The 17,449-nt window shown below is 43.4% G+C and overlaps 1 protein-coding gene across 1 annotated transcript; it reads left to right on the forward strand.

Moving 5' to 3' along the window:
- Positions 1–13,384: 13,384 nt before the first annotated feature.
- LOC142591565 (uncharacterized) lies at positions 13,385–16,799 on the forward strand. The gene is made up of 9 exons (XM_075703877.1): positions 13,385–13,411; positions 14,166–14,222; positions 14,842–14,898; positions 15,014–15,085; positions 15,171–15,224; positions 15,299–15,355; positions 15,446–15,532; positions 15,715–16,459; positions 16,558–16,799. The coding sequence occupies exons 1-9, from the start codon at positions 13,385–13,387 to the stop codon at positions 16,797–16,799; spliced, it is 1,398 nt and encodes a 465-aa protein (XP_075559992.1).
- The last annotated feature ends 650 nt before the right edge of the window (positions 16,800–17,449 follow it).

The following is a 17,449-nucleotide window of genomic DNA, read 5'->3' on the forward strand; positions in this document are numbered from 1 at the left end:
CGCGGGTCAGCACATCGTCAAATGGCTTCCAGCCCACATGGGGGCCGATGTGCACCCCGAATTTCCCAACGCCAACGAGCTGGCGCACGGACGCGCGCGAGGACTCACGCACCGCGGCGATCGTGGCGAGTGAAGTGGCGGGGCGGGAGGGGAGCACCGAGACCCGCTGCTCACCTTCAACGAAATAACAACACACTATCAGCTGTCGAGGAGGACCTTCCCACTCCCCCACGCTAAACTCACTAGACCACAGTCATCGATATTCAGAATGCTTCAGACAGGGTCGTTCCCCTCGAGAGGCAGACTGAGCCGTTATTCACCAGAAGTAGAGCCGCAATGTCCGGATTGTGGCGAATCGTACTGCTCGCTAGCGCACATGCTCTGGCATGTGCGCTAGCGGTGCCGCGTTAAGCGGCACCGCGTTCACTAAAGAAGAAGACTGGATGGACGCCCTGCAAAGCGACCACCACCATACCCAGCTCCGGGCCGTCCAGAGGGCTCACAAAAGGGCGGAGGCTCACGAGTTTCCCGTCCCAACGTGGGTGCGGCCCGCGAGCCCTGCCGGCCACTAAACCAAGAGTGGGTGGGGAGGGGTTCCTCAGGACACAATAAAGTTATTTCCTCCTCCACTCAAGTGTACCGAACTGTATTCATCAATTATTCTGTCTAGGATATTCCAACAATCATTACACTGCTCATCACTACCAAGCGACTACAAGGTGGGGAAGGTGGTTCCTGTTCACAAATCAGGTAGCACACATTGTCTCGAAAGCTACCGTCCCATATCGCTAACCAGCATTCCCTGTAAGATTATGGAGCACTTAATATATTCCCACATAGTTGATTTTCTTGAGACGAACTTTTTTTTAACAACAGTCTGCATGACTTTAGGAAATCGTTCTCCTGCGAAACGCAACTAACTTGCCTAACGACCTCTTTTCTAACACCGACTTAGGATTTGACACCGAGTGCATCTTTATCGATTTTGCTAAAGCCTTCGATACCGTATCCCATAATCTACTAATCTATAAACTTAGTCTTCTTAACATTGACCCGCTGGTGCTGGACTGGATTAAAAACTTTCTTGCTAATAGAACACACTACGTAATCGCGAACAATTCGTCATCTGCGCCCCTCGCGGTAACGTCAGGAGTGCCGCAAGGGTCTGTTCTCGGTCCTCTAGTTTTTCTAATCTATATTAATGATCTTGCTTCCTGTGTGAAATTTTCAACTATTAGGCTTTTTGCTGATGACTGCTTTATATATAATAAAATTACTGACCTCAATGATTCTCGTAAACTTCAAGACGACATTAACAACGTTCTGTTATGGTGTACCAAGTGGTCTATGAAGCTTAACTTAAGCAAATGTAAATGCATGCGGGTATCACAGCGTACCAATACTAACAATCTCCATACATATTTCCTAAATAATAGCCCTCTCTCAGTTGTCTCGTCGTACAAATACCTTGGACTAAACATAACCAGCAGCCTTTCCTGGCACATGTATGTCGACATTATATGTAGCAATGCCAATCGCATGTTGGGCTATTTGCGCCGAAACTTCTCATCCGCACCACCGTCACTGAAACTAACAGTGTGCAAAACATTAGTTCGCTCCAAACTAGAATACGCATGCGCCATTTGGTACCTGGCTAGCATTACACTCACAAACAGCATAGAAGCCATTCAAAATTGTGCAGCGCATTTCATTTTATCAAACTACTCCCGACATGCTAGCATTACCTCAATGAAGACAAGACTTAACTTGCCAGAACTTTCTTTCCGTCATAGATGCTTCCGCCTTTCGCTATTCCATAATATCTACCACCACAACCCTTTGTTGAAAGAACAGCTTATCACCCAACCGTCATACATATCATCTCGCTCTGATCACAGTTTCAAAGTTGGTGTGCCGTCTTCACGTACTAAACTTTGTAGTAATGCATTCATCCCTAGTACGAGCAAAGATTGGAGCCACCTTCCCGCCACCATTGCAGCCATCCTGGATACCGACACCTTCAAAACCAGCATTCATGAAACGCCACGTTGAATATGTCCTTGTATATTGAACAAATGTTTTGTTATGTTCACCCACGCCTTTCTATAAGGCCTTCGGGCCTTGAAAGTATGTTAAATAAATAAATAAAATAAATAAACTGCACTATATGTGCACATAATACATGACCCTCAGTTCACAGACTGCTCTCCTGGGCATATGCTTCCCTGCTAGTGGCAGGAATATATTTTTGACATAGCACATGTAGTAATGGAAGCTAAGTACTGTCCAAGGTGCCCATATATTTAATTTCAGTCTAAAAAAGTGGTCACAAACATAGGTGTGGCACAAAGTGGGGAGCCAAATTTTCGAATATTTTGTGGCATTGATGATTGTGCCAACACCTACACCAACTTTTCGTCATACCATTCACACTTGTACCGTCAGCACAAAAATGTGCTTGAGGAGCAAGGCACAAGCCTCCAACGGGCGCACCAATCACAGGAAAGTGAGGAGTCTTTGGCACCTTTGGAAAATGATTCAGTGTTGGTAGAAAGCACCATGGTGGAAGAGAACTCAACGCCTATTGGCAGTCCCCTGTTCGATCATGAAGGAAGTTCAATGCTTCAGGAGACTGATTACCCAAGATATGGGTTTTGCTCCTTCGTTCAGCAAGCAAAATCTGCTATATGGAGGTTCTTCTTCAATGTGACCGAGTGTCACTACTTGCCACATGCGGCTGTAGAAAAGCTTTTTTCAGAACTGCACTTCGTTTTCGAGATTGTGTTAAAGGCCTATACAAAGATTGTGCGCTCCATGAAAATGTCAGAAGTACAATCAGTGTTAAATGATCTATTGACATGTGAATTTTTGCATGACATTTTCAAGGATCTTAGTGAAAAACGCAAGCATGAGAGATATGCAAAGGAGAACTTTCCTTTTGTGGCGCCAGAGAAACATATAGTTCGCAAAAATGCAAAGTGTCATTATCTACCTGTGCCAAAGCTTCTCCACGCACTTTGCAATGTTCCCGACATTGCCTCTCATTTCACAACTCCCAAGTTCGAACCGGGCGTGCCTGCTTTATACAGAGACTACACTGATGGTCTTGTATATAGAGAGCACCTACAATCTCTCATATCAGAGAGCAGCACACACACAATTATGCTTTTCTTTCATTCAGAAGAAATTGAAGTTGTCAATCCGTTGGGTGCTAAACGAGGTGTGCATAAACTTCTTGCCGTGTACTGCTGCTTGCTGAACATCCATGTGAAGTACAGGTCTCAGCTTCGCAACATATACTTGGTTTCGCTTGTTCGTGATGCTTATGTCAAGAAATATGGCTTGACTGCTGTACCGCAGTGACTCGTTGACGACTTAAAGTAAATGTATGATCAAGGGTTCATGTTCAATGTGGGGGGAGCCGTGACACAGAGCCAAGAGCTTGTATTCAGCTTCTGTGGCGACAATATCTCAATGAATCGTCTTGGGGGCTTTTCGTGCTGCTTCACTAGCGGCCGAATTTGTCGATTCTGCATGGTCTCGGCAAAACAGCAGACTTGCCAAGTGAAGTAATGTGCCAAGAATGCACTCCCAGTCGACAACAGTCGCACCTTCAAGCAATTTCTGTTGACAGCCTTGTTAACAGCCGTATTTATGTAGTAAATGAGGTATCAGCCCTTCTTCAACTCCCGTATTTTGATGTAACTCACCAGCTACCACCAGACATCAAGCACGGCATATTGGAAGCTGGAGCAGAATGTGTGCTGCGCCAGGTACTTCGATCACTTTTGTGTAATGGCTGAGTCTCTAAGCAAGACCTTGAGGAAATATTCTCATTCCCGTATGGTCCTAGGGATTCGAAAAACAAACCAGTGCAGAGAAACATTTTGCTTATCACCTGCAATGCCACAATAAAGGGCACACTGTAAACAGGTTTGACTCTTTTAGGGAGTTTTGGCCTCGTTGCATACCTTCAGTCCTTAAGGGAGGACAATATCCTCCATTCGAACGGAGTTTTTTTTATCACCCTTGTGTTTGGTGGTGTTATGGGGAATTATGGGAGTTTTTAAATTATCCTTTGTACACCAACCCCTGAGTGGTTGCAAGAGTCTATATGGGGAATTATGGGAGTTTTTTAATTCTCCTTTGAACACCAACCCCTGAGTGCTTGCAGGAGTCTATATGGGGAACGTTGGGAGTTTTTCATTCCTCTTTTGAACACCAGCACTATGGAAGTTCTTATGAGGAGCTTTGGGAGCTTTTACAAGTTGACATGGGTATTTTATTTTGCTTCTTATGGGAATTTATGGGAGAAGCGATGGGAGTTCTTACGTACATATTTTCGGAAACGTTTGGCTTCTTAAGGGAGTTTTGAAGGATACCTTTGGGAAATTATTTTATCCCCTTGTAGGAGTGCTTAGGTGTAAACCTGGGAGCAACCGTTCCCATATTTTGGGAGCTCTGCTTGAGGGAGCCCTTATGGATAGTTTTGAGAGTTCAATATTTTCTTTTTATGGGAACATATAGAAGACCGTTTGGGAGTGCATTTTTACAGCTTTATGGAGCTGTTTTACTGAGGGAGTTTCAAACAGATGTTTTGGGAGTGCATTTCAGCTCTTTATTAGAGCTTTTACAGGTAGGTCTGGGAATTTATTATGCGCCTTTTGGGAATTTTACGAGGTTGAAGGGAGTTCTTTTTGTGTGTATGCTCAGTAGATTGTGTCTGACGACTGCTAAAACCATGAATGCAATAAAATGTCTGGAAATTTATTGCAGGTCTGGAATCAAATGTGCCAGCATGATAGTACAATCAATGACTATTAGCATAACGAAAGTGAAATAATTCAATAAATTGCATACAAACAAGCAAACCAGTTTGACAGGAAATTCAAGCATATTGCAAGCTTCAGTACAGTTGAAAATCCACAAGTGCAGCCAAGACTGAAATTGAGTGGCTCAAAACATCATGAGCTATTGGGCAGTCCTTGCATGCATTAGAACAGGCCACAATTGTTTTTGCATGTAAACGAGCATGCTACAAAAATGATGCAAAGGAGGCCAAACAGCACCAATGACCTAGAACATAATGAAAGTACCTTTGAATACCTATGCTATTTCTAATAGACATCTACGTACAACTTATTCTCTCATGTAACACACAGCTACAAAGAAAAAGAAGCAGAGGTGGTACCACCCACTCTGAATCAATTTCCTTAGCGCTGTGCAGTACCTGAAATTAAAGCTTGCCAGCTAGAGAACATGACGAGTTCACAGCAAAATGGGCATAATGTGATAACAATAGACAAACAGGTGATATCTCAGGCTGAAGTTAATTCAACATGGGGACTAGTCGTCGTCAGGGAAAGAAAATCCGAGCAGACAATTCCAGCTCACACTTACATGCATACACAGATGTCACTACGTAGGTTCGTGTTGTGATGCCCCATGACCTAAGTCAGCATCAAAGAGGTTCATTAAAGAGTGGCACATATGCAGTGGCACACACCGAGTGTACATACACAAGCTTCTGTCAAAAACGTTCATTGAAGAGCTGCATCTACCCTGTGGCCCCAAGTGCTCGTAGTAGCCCCAGGGGCCCGTACTGAATTTCCACAAGTATAAGATTTTTCAAAATTTCTGGCCTCAGAAGACGCCTCGCATTACATAACCGACATAGACACAAACAACAAGATCACTCATAGAAATTGGTGCCAGCAACCTGCAAAACTCCCCTACTTCTACACGCCTTGCTATCCCAACTAAACCCCCATGTTGAGCATTTAAACTTACCTCACCCTCTCTATGCCCTCACTCATTTTGCTGGATATCCCTGGAGTGGAGAAAAGTGAACTATATAAATACTGCCAAGGAAAACGGTTGTTACCCTAACAAGGAAGTCCACTTCTCAAAAAAATTTCTCCACTTGATATAACTCTTGTTCGACCTCTGCTGATCACCTTCAGCTGAATATTGCATATCACACAAAGCAGCAATTTAACTATAATTTTAGTTTTATAATGAAACAAAAATTTCTATAGGATGTGAAAGAAGATATGATACAGGAACTCTTAACAGTATCCATAAGTGTGAAATTTTTACATAGGCAAAGAAACAAACACTTAGCCACCAGGGCACACATAAGGCGTCATTACAAACATTTTCTCTGCAAAAAGCCCTAACACCCCGACGACAGGTGGTGTTGCATGGAGCCATGCATGCATTTCAAAAAATAGGCATTTTGTATTTTCTTCTTCCGCAAGATCAAGGCAGGCAGGCGGTGACGCTGTGCAAACAGTGGTGGCCTTCAAAAGGGAAGGAATCCACACAAAAAGCCATGGTACTGTTGAGATAGCAGTGCATGATAGGGAGCATTCTGAAAAACGAAACGCAAATAGATTATGTACTATTGTATTGCAAACTGACACCGTATGAATATTTAAACATGGCATCACGAATTATTCAACAGTGCTGGGCCATTCAATGCTACCACTCCAAGTGTATCTTGGCCACCTCAGATTTTAGGAAGAATTGCAGCCCATTGTACAGTTGCAGACTGGATGAAGTAAAGAGAATGACGAAAGCCCGTCTGGTAGGGATGATACATACTAAAAGGAAGAGGTCCAGATACCGACCAAAATGTTTAAAATAGTTATTTACGTTATGGCTCCTCCACAGGAGCCTTGTTCACAAGGCTCCCGTGGGGTAGCCAAAATTCAAATAACTACTTTAAACCATTTTGGTCAGTGTCCGGACCTCTTCCTTTTAAGTTGCAGAATGCACAAACAGAATACTTCGCGAAAATTTCACATCGTGTGAGCATCGTTACCTTGTAGGCTAAGGTTGAAACATCACGGCACTGACAACGCTACAAATAAGTGTTTATATGAATGACCACAAGGCTTTCCAGAATGTTTCATTATGTGAGATAGACCATTATTGTTTTTTATCTGCAAAGAGTATCTTCTTATTCTGACTTAAGTATAACAGACCTTCGAGCAATTTCTGAAAAGCATTTTCATCCCGCTAGGGTGGTTTATAGGTGCAAATAACCAATTTAAGAACCCCCATATTGTAGTGAAGAAAGAGCTTATATTAAAAAAACCTGTAGCTGCAGTGATTAAAAGTTTCTGAAATTTTGAATCAACTCTTTATATCTGCAGAAGCTCTTTAATTAGGTATTAGGACGCCTTGTAGCACTGACAATGAAAGGAAATCATGACAACACATTACAAAAACTAATAAAATGAATGTGTTTTTGATAATACAATGTGTTGTTTTATTATACACAGATTATACAAAACACCAGCAGTAATGCGCATATCTTCAGAGTGCACACACAGTTCACCAACGTAATAATAAATACAGGTCAACATCATAAAGCAACACATAGGTACTGGGGTTTTTCTTTCACATTGGCCTAAAAACCAATCACATAAGCATGCAGCCCTCATATAAACAGCACCTGCTTGCATGAATTCGAGGAACTTTCAGATGTGCAAAATCGTTTAGGAGCTTTTAAGCAATAGGCATGACACTGCTATTATGGTTAATTTGTTGCCTGTAAAAGTGGTAAATCAGGTGAACTTCTAGTTGTCCTTTCGGTGAAGGATATTGCAGAAAAAGTGAGGACAAAAAGGTTATAGGAGCTATTTCGAACTCATGAATGTTAAGAAACAAAATATTATCCAATGTTACCATGCTGACAGACAGTTAGATAAAAGATGACACAAAGAAAATATTATATATAGATTACACAGATGCAAGTATTCTGCTTCTTTATTGCTGCAAAACTCGGCAGTTACAGAAGTGCTTCATCCCCTGGAGAATATTTTTAGCAATACGTTCAATATGGAGTTCTATTGAGGATGCATCAGATTTGCATGCTACAAGTGGTTTGGCTGTTCAGAGACAGACATCTGGCTTGTAAACGCAAGAGCATGACGAAATACTGCAAATGCTCCAGAAAAATGCCTACATGGTACGGGAAACGAAAAAAACAAGAATGTGGATGAAAAGACCAAACTGCCCCAAAAGTCTAATTTTAGCAATGTAAGGTTTTATGAAACATTATTACAGTTCTAAGACAAAACAACATACCAACATGATATGCAGAGAATGGGTGCTGGACATCAAGCGACCTCACTAAACAACGATTGCATACATAAAAACGACACATTCGCAGGAAATTTCACAATACACGACATATAAACTATGCGATTCATGATGCACCCATGTCATACATCATATTGTTCAAGTAACCAACTTCTTTATTCAAGACCCCTGTAGAAGGTTTGTTAATGCAGTTATTGGTTTCTTGGATGGAAAAGACCTAGTATACAAATCTGCACTTCCCTGCCTTATATTTGCAAAGTGCATGTGTACAGTCAAATTTTGGCACAGTTTGGCATCTTTTGCAATGTTTTGTGAGATATCCAGATGCTGTTACCACCTACATATGTACACAATGCTCCTGCAGCCTGCCATTACCACAAATCCTGGTCTATCCTACGTAATACCACAGTCACACGGGCACTTTCAAAGTCCTTTGAACCATAGATCCTTTACTGCAAGGGAGAATGTGCGCTGTGACACAGGCACAGCAAAGGAGCCCTACTGGAAGGGGGCTTTGAGTCAAACGAGTGCGCGTTCGTCCTTTGAAACCTCAAGGGAATACTCTCAAGCCTAGAAGGCATTTGACAGCAGAAAAAATTATCTAAAAATATGGAAGTTCAATTTTTACCTCTTCAGAACGAGCTTATAAGTACTTAATACTGTTACTAAAGTATTAAACACTTTCGGGACACCCGCAATCTCCATCATGAAAGCGTTGGTACAGCAACGCTGGCACGGCCTGTCGTCAGCAGCAACATCGACACAATACGAGTGCCATGTGCGATTTGGTTCTTTGGTTAGTGGCTGCTAGGCGTCCCAGTCTCCTTAGCTTTTTTCTGCGCATCTTCTTTCCTTGTTACTTTTGTTTTGTAATTTTTTACAGCATTTATGTGTACCTACCGCTACATAGCCACAACGAATGAAACAAAGCAGCTGAAGCAAAGGCAACAATGAGTAATCGACGCCAACGTGCGTTGTACAAATCGGTACACATGGTGGCCATCATTACAATAAATACATCTGTTTTTGATAAAGTAATACCTTTACTACGTGTGCAATTTGTTTCATGTTTCTATGAATTAGGAAAAATAAATGTTGCTGAAAAAAATGTGACAAACTTATTTTAAGACGCATTGGGCCATATTTTTTATTACTTTCGAGGTGATGGTAGCGCTAAGGATACATTGCGGTTTCTTTTAAAAGCTTCAACGGAGGCTACCTGGAGACTATGTAGCACCGACATATATCCGTTGAACTAATGTCTTTGAGAGCTCAATGCTCCTTAACTTCAAAGGACCGTTGGCATGCTCGTGTGACTGGGGTATAACACTTGCTACTGAAGGCATTAAAAGTATTCAAAGGTGCCTCAAAGACTGGCTGAGCATTCTGCGCAGGTTAGCGTGCTAGCAAGGCCTGAAAAACTTGCAGGACATTGTAAAAGATGTCAATACATGGCAAAATACAACAGAACAAAATACTCAGAAAATTTAAGGCTAAAAGTGCACACTGATATATAAGGGCCTTCCCAGACAAACCAATAAATGCAATAGCACACCTTCTATTGAAATCTCGAATGCAAAAATTGATTACTAGAAAAAGATGTATGGTACATGCAAAATAGAATGAGTGATGCATCTTATATGTCACGTATAGTCAAATTTTGCTGCAAATGTGAGCCTTTCATGCATGCATATAATCGCACTCATGTACTAAAACAAGTTCATGTGCAGTGCTCATACTGTGCATTTCACGTGTTTCATCTTATAGTGTAGTAACTATGTTTCCTAATGCCAGTAACCAACTCTCCGAGCTTTCAGCAATAGTATGCAAGACTATTTATTCTTAGAAGTATGATAGCATGAAGAAACAAGGATAAAGACCTGTCAACAGGACTAGCATCAACTACAAGCTGACTTTGGTCCTGTATGGAAACGAGTATTAGTAACCGTAAGCATTATCAATGTTTCAATGAGGGAGTGGGTGAACCCAGAACTTGCACAAAGAATAAATACAGTAGCCACATGGCTGAACATATGAGCCGTGGGTGTTTCCCTATCTTCCAGTACCGAGGTTTGTTGCAAAGAGCCCTGACAGAGCTGAGAGGGAAGTGATTGTGGTTTTCCACATTAGCAAATAAAGATTGACATGTGTCGGAAAATAATCACCGTCTTTCATCAAAAACATGTAATTTTTTATAGAGCACTTATCCTCGATTCATTACACACATTGCATTAGGTGACTAATTTGTTTCGCTGCTGTTCTTAGTGCCCCATACGAGATTAACCTTTTCCATGCCAATTTTATATTCAGAAAAACACTGAAATTTCCAAAATATTTATATTAGCTATTCTTTGTGAAGAGTTTTCATTACTGCAATATCAGCAGTTCGTTTAAAATTTTCTGCTGCCTTTTACTAGCTGTTTTTCATGTTTTTAGGTTGCAAACAGACAAGGACGCAGAAACAGTCTACATGAAGCATATTTTTTAAGAATGTCAAGCCTGCTTTTGTTATCTTCCATGAAACATGTTATTGCAGGAAGAAAGGTGGTTAACCGAGGGCCCCGATTTTTATTAGCCATATCATCAGAAGCCAACAAACACTGACACTAAGGACAACACAGGGAAAATTACTTGAGCTTAATAAATGAAATATAGAAACGATAAATTAATGGAAATGAAAGTGGATGAAAAAACAACCTGCCGCAGGTGGGGAACGATCCCACAACCTTCGCATTTCGCATGCGACGCTCCACCAATTGAGCTACCGCGGGCCCGTTTCCCCGTCCACTTTCTTGGGTATTTATGTTTCTTTGTAGAACCCTGCGAGTGTTAGCCAGTGCCACCACTCACAGACCTTGACGACGGGCGTAGATTATCATTTCTGTCACAGGCGTCACGAGAACATGATCTTTTTTGGATGAAGACAACCGGTCAATAAGCCCACGCATGGTACCTGAAGGCATCCATGTTACCGGATTCGAGACCCTCGTTATGTAATAAACGAGAAGAGGGTTAACCAAGAGGCCCCAATTTTTATTAGTCATATCATAAGAAGCCAACAAACACTGGCACCAAGGACAACATAGGGGAACTTACATGAGCTTAACAAATGAAATACCGAAACGATAAATTAATGGAAGTGGTTGAAACAACAACTTGCCACAGGTGGGGAAAGATCCCACTACCTTCGCATTTCGCGTGCGATGCTCTACCAATTGAGCTACCGCGGCGCCATTTACCGATCCACTTTCTTCAGTATTTATGTTTCCTTGTAGAACCCTGGGAGTGTTAGCCAGCGTTACCACTGACAGACCTTGGCGGCGGACGTGGAACATCCTTTCTGCCGCAGGCGCCACGAGAATGTGATCTTTTTGGGGTGAAAGCAACTGGTCAATAAACCCACACATGCTACCGGAAGGCATCAATGTTGCCTGATTCCAGACCCTCGTTATGTAATAAATGAGAAGAAAGAGGGTTAACCGAGGGGCCCAATTTTTATTAGTAATATCATAAGAAGCGAACAAACACCAAGGACAACATAGGGGAAATTACTTGAGCTTAATAAATGAAATAACGAAATGATAAATTAATCGAAATGAAAGTGGATGAAAAAAAATTACCGACGATTACGTTACTTCCTAATGCGAAATTTGAGCGCAGCAAATAAGCTGTTTCACCTTTTCGATAGATTGAGGCAACGAAATCGAGCAACACATGTATGCGCTATCACAGAATTTTTTTTTATATTTCCCGTACTCCTGGATCATCTCGACGGCGGCGACGGTAAGCTTCTGCTTCGGCAGCACGCACCTCTGGATTCTGACGGCGACGGCGCTGGGCCTCTGCTCTGGCAGCTCGTTTAGCAGCAGCAGCAGCAGCAGCAGACGGAGGACTTCCATCGGTCGTCTCGCTCATGGCTCAGAAAGAACTGGCAGATAATTTCGCAGTGGCGAACGGCAGCGGCAATTTCGGCTCGGGCGGTGCACATATACAGATCCGCCGCCACCGATCTGGCTCTCTGATTGCCACCGCACAGGGGTTTCATTGGAGGAGGAGCGAAGAAAGGAATTAAGTTCGAGCCGGCGCTTTGACAACCGGAGACTCGCAGGAAGAGGGGGGAGGGGGGCGGCGTGTACACCCAGCGGCAAACGATGGGGGCAGAAGCGCGCGCAGCAAGCGGACAACACGATAAAGGGAGGAGGGAAGAGATAGCAGCGACTGACTGATGCCGCTGACGCCGATAGTGAGTCAACCCCAGCTGCGGAGTTGGTTTCAGGGACAACGCCGCCGATGCCGACACAAACAATATGATACCCTCGCTTCCGCAGCGCTAAGAACCAGGTCTAGCCGTGGGAAGGTGGTCACGTATTCGTCGACGTGCCGGGGCCTACGTGAAATAACCGGCGCGTCGGCAACTGAAGAGCACCCTATCTGCCACACAAGAACAGGGGGGGGACCCTTTCCTCCTCTTTCTGCATGGCGGCGACGGTGTTCTATGCAGTCACGTTATCTTGACTCTCTAGCGGCGTCAGCGGCATCCAGCGGTATCAGTCGGTCGCTGCTAGCGCTGGGGGATGAAAGGGGGGCGGAGCTGGTTACGAGGCCGACGACAACGCCGACGACGACGCGAAACCCAGGAACGGACGCCAAAGAGCTGCGCTCTAAAACAACTTGCCACAGGTGGGGAACGATCCCACAAGTTCACTTTCTTTTGTTGGGGCGGGGGCAAAGACTGAACACATAACTAATCACTGATCTATCATGCAAGTGGTGTTTGCCTATCTCAATAGTCTATACACGATTTTACGGAGAGAGCGGGGATACTCTCGAACCAGGAGCACTGCGTTCGATTTGCCGTTTCCGTTTCCGGTAACCCAGAGTGGCCCTCTTGCATTGGGCTGTTAAATTTGCTCGACAGAAGCTGACGCGTGCCTGTTTCAATGTGTTTTCTCCTTTTTGCATGCGCTAATTAACAGTAGAAATGCCTTTCACCGCGCCTACATCGTCCAGTCAGCACTGTGTAGTGGTGGGTTGTGGCAACAACCAGCGAAAACGAAAGAATATCGCGGATAGCTTGTACGAAAAACACGCTGTGAAGAAGGAGCAATGTGGTTGCGATATGTTTCTGTTGCACCGCTTCCCCGCGAACGTCGACTTGGGTCGTCAGTGGACTTCTCTGATAAACAGGAAAGACTTCGTGCCAAACAGAAATTCACGTGTGTGTTCTGCGCATTTCGTTGATGGAAAACGCACGGAGCAAAACCCGCTGCCGATGCTGAACTTGGGTTACCAGCGAAAGGTAAGTGAACACTTGTTCATCGCTACCTGACCCGTTCTAAAGCACCGCATTTCGTGTAATTAGTGCCTTAGACATTGGGCCTTTACAGCTCTAGTGAAAAAGCTTTGAAGTCATGTACCGTAGCTCGTAGCTATTTCTGCCCCTCGATTTCTGCCGAACCTGAATAGGAAACGTGCCGCAGTTTCATGCTCGATAGTGGTGCTGAGAAATTTTACAATTGAGCTAGGCTTCATGCTATCGGTGCGGAGGACACGATATCTTACTGGTGATACGTTAACTTTTTACATCTTCGTCGCTTCGCTTGTCCGTGGCGATCTATCAGCAATTGTTGCTGAATCGAAGCCTCCGTTCTTGCCTGCGATAATAGATTTGCTGCGGTGGCCTAGCGGTTAAGGCGTTTCACTGCCAAGGCCGAAGTCGTGGTGCCGATACGCAGCCGAGGCGGCGACATTTCTATTGAGGCAAACCGCAAAAACGCTCCTGTCCTAATGCTTGGGTGGTCTGAGAGCTTCGGGTTGTCAGAAATAATAAGTTCGTCTCTACTGCAGTGCGTTTCATAATTTTGTCAATGGCTTTGGCACATAAAACCCACGAATCTTTAGCTGCGATAATAAAAAAGCTTCGTAATATTTCAGGATATCTTTGGGCGCAGACGCCTGAACCGTGACGAAAATACGCCAGCACCAACTAAGCGGAAGGCAAGTGTACAGATTGTTGTCACTGTGTGGCTGATAATGATTTATTTCCATTGCAGAGAAAAACGAGCAGAGACACACGAGATGAAGAGTCACGTCAGGTTCCTTCACAGAGTGTAAGGCTTTTCTTTGGTCTAATTTGTCAGAATCTGAACATACCATTGAATTGAACTATGGAAAATAGCCGGTGTGTGTCGTTATAAGAACAATGTAGCCGATTAGTCACGAGAAAGATATAAGTATGCTGCGTACCACAATACGGGAACATATTTCGTTTGTTAAACAAGCTTGTCTTTGAGAACAAGAACTTAGCTAGTTGATGTTTTGCCTACAAGTAACTTCACTTACTGGAAATGCCCCAACTAGGTCTTTCCCGCGCTGTGAAGTTTTCATAACTATGTAGGCCAGCGTTAGTTCTGTCAATGCAACAGGCTTAAAGCTATTGATGTGCTTTTACAGGTCACTTATGATGCGCAAGCTTCCACATTGACCTCTCTTTTGGACAGTTTGGAATATGTGAGTAGGCATTCACTGTCTTGACATACTATCACTGACAATATGTGCTCACTGTTATGTGTCCTACCCATACCAGGTTGGAGATAGTGCCGAGACAATTCTAGACAGCGCTTGTGCATGTCAGGAAACAGAAGTAAGCAATCATGCCAACAGCTTAAGCTTACAGGTACACCAGACACGATAAAATCATGCCAACTGTTGCTATCGTTCTCTCAACAGGAGACATCCCACAGTGAGTCTGCAGTGTTCACTGATGCATTTGAAAGTGAACCAGCTGTAAGTGACCTCCTGCACCACTTATTGGAACAAGTGCTGTTCAATTCTTTACACATTATGAAAGAGTAAGCAGTCGTGCAAATTCTTCTGCCTCCTTATGTTGTCATATTTAAAGGTAACTCAACTTCAACAGGCTGCAGCACACATGGAAACCACATCATTCAACAATGTTTTGGGGTATGAAGATGTAAGTGCTCACACAGCCAGTCTAGGCTTCTGAACACGGTGCCTGTTAAGAAGTACACACATTCACATGGTTTCTCCTTTCATAGGCTCACTGCAATGAAGATACGTTTCCCAGCTCTGGCACAGTTTGTGAACCAGATGTGAGTGGTCGGGACAATCTAGGCTTTTTCATATGCTGCTTCAAGTGGAACTGAGCTGCCAATTTCTTCTGCAGGTTTCCCTTCACATCGGAAATTCACTAGTCAGATGTACATTGGATAAGGAACCAGATGTGAGTGTACAGGCACTGTCCTCTCCACATGATCATGTCTACTTCCTGTGTGACACTGCAATGATGATTGCTGCTGTGCTTTGTTTACAGGCTTTCACTTATGGTGTAGCTACTCCAGACAGCAGTGTTGCAGAAAATGAAGTTTGTGGGAGCTTAATATCAGATCACGAAGTTGACGTAAGTATGCACGCAGATTATTTGAGTTGCCGGATGACGTGTTTAAGTTTCTCACAAAACTGTCATTTTGTCAGATTCAAGTAAGCAAAACCGAGCACATCATGACAAGGAAAAATACAAAGGTAATATTTTGTAATGTTAACGTGTTCTACATCATGACATGCCTTTCCACGTTCTTGTAGGTGATTAAAGATAGGTCCACACAATGGGAACTGCCACCAGCTGACCATTCGTACACCAGCACGAGACTTTCTATGACCATGAGAACTATTTCCTATCGAACACTGACCAGTGATGACATTCTTTTTTACACTGGCATTTCTGTGGCTGCATTTGACAAGCTCGTGTCAGCACTGAAGACTCAAGACAAGACAATTCGCAAGCTCTTGACCATCGAAGACCAGCTGTTATTGACACTCATGAGGCTTAGACTTGGCCTCCTTTGTGGAGATTTAGCAAGACGGTTCGAGGTCTCTGTAGCTTATGTTTCTAGAACATTTTCGAGAGTGCTGGACGACCTGGTGAAGATCATGCAAGAAGTTGTTGTGTGGCTTCCCCGCTCAAGGTTGCGGGCAAGCATGCCTGAGAGTTTCAGAAACAGCGAGTACAGTCATACAACATGCATATTCGACTGCACTGAAGCACTAATGCAAAGGCCACGGAAACTGATGGCCAGATCCCAAAGTTACAGCCAATACAAGGGTGCAAACACGATGAAATTTCTTACCGTCATAGCACCAAATGGATTTATAATGTTTGTGTCAGATGTGTATGGAGGCAGGGCATCAGACAAATACATTGTAAGGACATGTGGAGTGGAAGAGTACCTCCTTCCAGGTGATGAGATAATGGCAGACCGTGGTTTCAAGCTTGACCCTTATCTTGAAGCTGAAGGGATTAAAATGAACAGGCCTGCATTTACAAAAGGTAGGTGTCCACAATAGTGTTTTCATAACCTCCATAAACTTAAGAGCTACACAGTAATTACACGTACATGACTGCCTCTTCATCTTTTTTTTTCTCAGGAAAGGATCAGCTACCTGAAAGTGAAGTCACCGAAACTAGGCGCATCGCATCGCTACGAATTCATGTTGAGCGGGCAATCAACCGAATCAAGACGTACAGAATTTTCAAGCAAGTACTGCCCATCAAGTCAAGAAAGTATGCCAGCAAAATTGTCCTTGTTTGTGCAGGACTCTGTAACCTTAAACGCCGCTCATCAACGAACAGACAAAAGCATAAATGTCCCGTGTGTACTTTAATTTAGCCTTAAGCACTCTGAGAAGTGAGTAGGGTAAACTTCACTAATGCCGTTTTAAAGTGAAAGCTTTATTGGCCTGGACTTGCAACCTGGACTTGCAATCAAGATTAACCAAGGCTAACCATGCTATGCCTTAGCTTTCGCTACGTATAGCCGAGCTAAGCCACTGCCATTTTTTTTGTAACGTCACTGGTTTCGTACCTGTGAAGCTTATGGAAGTGATTTGAAGCCAAGGTGTTAAAATGTGGTTGAATGTTTTTTTATTCATTCAATATACTTGGATGGCTCCAATGAAGCAGACATTATGAACAAATAAAATTTCACTTGCTCATCACAAATCGCAAATCTCTTCATACTTTTTGCACATAGCCAGCTTTTTCTTATAATGTAGGTCCTCAAGGTGAGACAGGAGATGCAAAAAGTAGAATGTTTTGAGCCTCTTCAAGTTCTGTTCAATGTACCGTGTGTCAATAGGCACATTTACAATGACATCACTTTCAGCCGACCACACATAAAAATAGCAGGTGCTTTTGCCACACCAAAACATGCTAAACTGCACTTGGTCACAGTAACCATTTTTGCCACCTGGACAAAGCACAGGTTCCCCATTCACAAGCTTAACGTCGTACTTTCCCTTTTCAATTAATACCGTGCAA

The sequence above is a fragment of the Dermacentor variabilis genome, chromosome 8 (assembly GCF_050947875.1).
Source record: "Dermacentor variabilis isolate Ectoservices chromosome 8, ASM5094787v1, whole genome shotgun sequence".
NCBI lineage: Eukaryota > Metazoa > Arthropoda > Arachnida > Ixodida > Ixodidae > Dermacentor > Dermacentor variabilis.